The sequence below is a fragment of the Lipotes vexillifer genome, unplaced genomic scaffold (genome assembly GCF_000442215.2).
Source record: "Lipotes vexillifer unplaced genomic scaffold, Lipotes_vexillifer_v1.1 scaffold1197, whole genome shotgun sequence".
NCBI lineage: Eukaryota > Metazoa > Chordata > Mammalia > Artiodactyla > Lipotidae > Lipotes > Lipotes vexillifer.
Genome location: NW_006780020.1, coordinates 63,282 through 67,617, shown reverse-complemented (window position 1 = coordinate 67,617; position 4,336 = coordinate 63,282). Strand labels below are relative to the sequence as shown.

Here is a 4,336-nt window from a genome sequence, read left to right as displayed (position 1 = left end):
AAAAAAAAAAAAAAAAAAAAAAAAAAAAAAAAAAAAAAAAAAAAAAAAAAAAAAAGAAGGCCATAAAGCTGGGTTTTGGTTCCACTTCTGACACATGTATGTGCTTGACCACTGAGGTTCTTTCCAATTCAGTAAGTCTGTGATTCTTAGAACTGGGAGAGAGGAGAGCAGTGGTCTCTGACCATGGTGCTGAAAACACAGTGGGCTTGATTTTGTATCTAGTGAGTCACAAACCTGAGATTCTAACCCAGGTCTGCCTACCTCTAATGCCACACCTGGGCTCAGCGGACAGAATTAGTTCCCTTGGTGGGCATCCACTTTGAATGGCAAGGTCAGTTGAATGGTTCGACTCAGCAGTATCAGATCTTAAGCCCTGGAAGTGTTGATTACTGCTGCCTTGTATCAGGGACTATTCAGACCAATCCTTACCACATGGCTGGATCTGTTGTGAAGCCTTGGAGTTTTCAGGTGTAGCCAGTGCACTCCTGAGTCATGCCAATCTCATTGCTTTTCAGTGATGTAGCAAACAGACATGAGTTTCTGTGTTTGGGAGGTGGGTTTTCCATGTTCTTCATACGTCACAGTCCCCAGCCAATTGTTAACATTTCTCTCTCATAAACTGTTATTTCCTGTTTGATTCTGACTGTTCTAAATCAAAATGTATTTATATTGCGCCCAACAGAGATAAAACGTAGGCAAGCTGATCATAAGGATGTAGAATCCACCTATTAACATCATCTTATAATTATGTTTATACAAACATAAATTTGTACCATTTTCATTCCTGCAAACAAGAAAACTGGGAAATGTCTGCAAAATGGAAGATGTTTCATGGAATGGCTTCTCCCCTGGAAACCTTTTCTGGTGCCTCCTGCTTCTGTATCCAACAATCCTTTTATGCTTTTCCCCTGACACAGAAGTTCCTGAGGAGAAAAAAGGATGCTTCAGGCGGGCCTATGACCTGTTTTGTGGTCTGGACCAGCAGAAGGGCCCCAAAATGACAAAGGAAGAGGAGGCAGCCATGAAGCTGAAGATGACAGACACCTCGGAGAAGCCTTTGTGGAGGACGATAGTGAACATCAATGGCATTATCCTGCTGACCGTGGCCATTTTCTGTCATGCGTATTTTGCCTGAGTCCTGCCTTCTGCTCCAGGCTGTGCTTGTGAAGGCTGGGATCTTTATTCTGTCTCCTTTTAATCCCGTTCTGCAGTGTTGAAGGGACACCAGCTAGTTGTAAATTTTGCCCAGTTGATAAATGTGTACATTTGTAATTACAGGCTAGCTAGAGAAAAATTGCTGTTTTGCTGTTAACTTATGTATCTGAGGCCAGTGTGATACAGTCATCTGTACATATCGGAGCTGCAGAAGGAAATTCCACTCAGTCTGATGTCTAGGAAAAGGCAGACTAAGAAACAGAAGCCCGTGATGTCTGATGCAAGTTTGTCTCAGGCAGATTCAGCACGTCAACATTGTTTGTGACCCTTGAATATTATTTTAAGAGTTGTGGTCTCCCTGGTTCCTACCACTTTCCCTATCTAACTTCCCCCTTCATTTTTTTTTAAAAAGAAAAAACTCCCCCCTCCTCATGATATCCCTGTCAAGGTTTTCCTGGCACAGGAAAGATCAATCTGATAAACTGATGAACACGTTGAAGCTGAGGATGTGAGCTTGATGGGGTCCCTGTCCTGGGTGTTTGCTCTTTGAAGGAGGGGCCTGGACATGGCAGTACTAACGCCAAAGGGAGGGACCTAGGCTCCAGCCTCAGACCAGTGGGGAAAGCAGATAATTCCGAGTCAAGGGGATTTTCTGGTTTTCTTAAAAGTGTCCATTGTCAGTTCTTTGTGTTGAGATTTCATTCATTTTAGCATTTCCTGTGCCTGGACTGTCTTAGCCACTCAGTAATGTTTGTGGACTGAATGAATGATGTGGGTGTTTGTTAATAAACGCTTGCTTTATTTTTGGTTAACCTTATGGCTGCACAGAGTACACACTCTGGTGACTATAATGAATTGGGGTGCATTTTTCAGAGGCTCCTCTTCCTCATGGTGCTGATATTGACATACAGGCTTAGTAACTGACTCAGTGTCACAAAATAGAGCACATATGCCTCTTGGGGGCATCTGTCATCTCAAAGCAGCCGCACTCTCCCGAAACACTGAAACTTTTAGCCAGAGATCCTCCTCCCTGTGAGTTCATGTGACCACAGCTCTTCTTTTCTTAGGTGTCTTGATTGGTGGTCATCCATTGACCAAGTTTGGGGTGGGTGGTCTCTGTTCCAGGTGGTAGCACTCAACAATTTTATTTCTTGTTTTACCTGTTTCCTAGGGAGAAATATTTAAAATTAAAATTAAATTAAATTAATTTATTTCTTTTAGTTCCACCTGTGGAATCTTAATCATATTGTAATATAATCCTGTGGAAGTCATGATGTTAGTATTGACTGATTTCAGGCTAGCTTAGAAAAGAGCTGAGAGTGGTTCCTTGGGTATAACAATGGTTCAACAGGTAAAGAATGGCTTCTTCTTGTGAAAGGAAAAGAAAATATTTGATGTGCCCTCATATTCCCCTTAAGCTAGGCAGAGAACAGGGAAAAGTGGAGAATTTCACATGGCTAGTATTACTCAGAGTACTCAGTTTTGTGGGTAGTTTGTGATATTTTTGAGCTTTGAGAGGATAAAGGGAGAGGATTGAAAGCTGGTGGATGGAGCAGCATAAAGTATCTAGATTGTCCTAGATTCTGTTTCTGACCTTGTCAATGATTCACTATATATACTGTGGTAAATTATTTTGTCTCAACTCTGTATTTTTCTCTTTGAAAAATGGGGACCTTGGTGCTCATGGCATCTACCTACCTCCTCTGGGTGTGACGAAGTCACTTTGAAAAGAGGATGAGTGATACATACATGAAAGATGCCAAGCAGATGTAATATTAAGCTGCATTTAGTCCCGTACATTAAAATTTATTACTTTGGTAAAAAATAAAAACATTAAAAAACCATAACATCCTGATTTCCTGTTTTCTAGAGATTCTAGACAAATACTGACCTTGTTTGTGGTGAGCATTTGTTGGTACAAGATATGGATTAGGAAGCAGGAGCCAGGACAGTTGAGAATAGAATCTAACAACTTGAACAGTTTAACAACAAGTAGCAAAGTTTGGAGATGATTTCCACTTGAAAACCACTAGTAAACATGAGGTGAGTAACTACCTTCAATGCACAATGTCCCATTAGAACAGACTGAACCACTTGGGTAACCAGGGCCCAGTAAGTGATAAACTATACTAGAATAATTTCAGGGATGCAGGAAAGAGCTATTCTTTTCCTCAGATGGAAGATGTGTGTTATGGTGCAGAGTGATTGCTCATTAATGCTAGGTTTTAGAACTGAAAAACCATGCCCTGTCAGGAAGAAAGCTTCTTTAAGTATGGATGACCATTTTAAAATGAATCTCTCAAAATGAGAAGATAAAGCTCCTTCTCTGCAGAGTGATGTTGGTCCTGGGGCCTTTGACATACCTGGGAGCATTTCTTACTCCCATATAACTGAGTCAGGCATTGGTGTATACGTGAAAAAATTTCTACCTCTGAAACTCACTAGAACCCACTTTTTCCTAGTACTGAAATCACCATTTCCTAAAAGATATGCTACAGCTTGTTCTGCTTCACGAAGGCAAACCTTGGGAGAAAAACATGTGCTTTGTTGCAGGAGAGAGATTTTTTTAACATTACCCCAAACTCAGCCCGAAGAGTACTCCTTCTAACCTCCAAGTTGGATTTTGGTGAACCAAGTTGTTTGAATGAGATGCCATTGCATTGATGGGTTGATGGAGATGTGGGTGAGGTTAATGGGGCAGCATTATTTGACTAGCTCTGGAGGATTCAGGTGAGTGTTGTTCAGTCCCCGAGTTCCACATTGCATCCCTGACCCAGCCAGCTTTTTCTGTCAGAGGAGCTTCTGCTTTTCTATGAGGGCTCTTCCAAGGCTCCCAGGACATGGATAATGATGCTTTCTGGTTCTAGGGCACCCCCAGCTTGAGAGAAGTTGGTCCTTGAGTGGACCTGCATTCCTAGATCACACTCAAAGGCCAAATTGTCAAACTAAACACTGGATATTTCAGATTGGAGAAAATTCAAATTAGAATGCTGGTGCTTCACTTTATTTTCTGATAGTCCAGAAGTCAAGGTGCCTGAGTCCTGAGAGCAGCAGATGCTTTCTCATTAACTCTTTGTTGAAAACCTCTGTGATCCAGCCACCCAAAGGCGCTGTCCCACCTGCCTTCCCTCACCCTCAGGCCCTATATGTTCAGTTTGTAATTCTATTTCTTTTTGCTACA

General features: G+C 41.7%; 1 protein-coding gene across 4 annotated transcripts in view; it reads left to right on the top strand.

Annotated features, from left to right (window-relative positions):
- Nucleotides 1–2,995, top strand: part of SLC5A1 (solute carrier family 5 member 1) — a 57,137-nt gene extending 54,142 nt beyond the window's left edge. Inside the window, exon 15 of one of the 4 annotated variants that reach the window (XM_007453150.1) lies at nt 918–2,995. In XM_007453150.1, coding sequence (XP_007453212.1) covers nt 918–1,135 — 218 coding nt within the window. In that variant the 3' untranslated portion in view covers nt 1,136–2,995. Of the gene's footprint in view, nt 1–909 lie in introns of all 4 variants that reach the window. The other 3 variants (XM_007453151.1, XM_007453152.1, XM_007453153.1) reach the window with 3 other exon arrangements.
- The last annotated feature ends 1,341 nt before the right edge of the window (nt 2,996–4,336 follow it).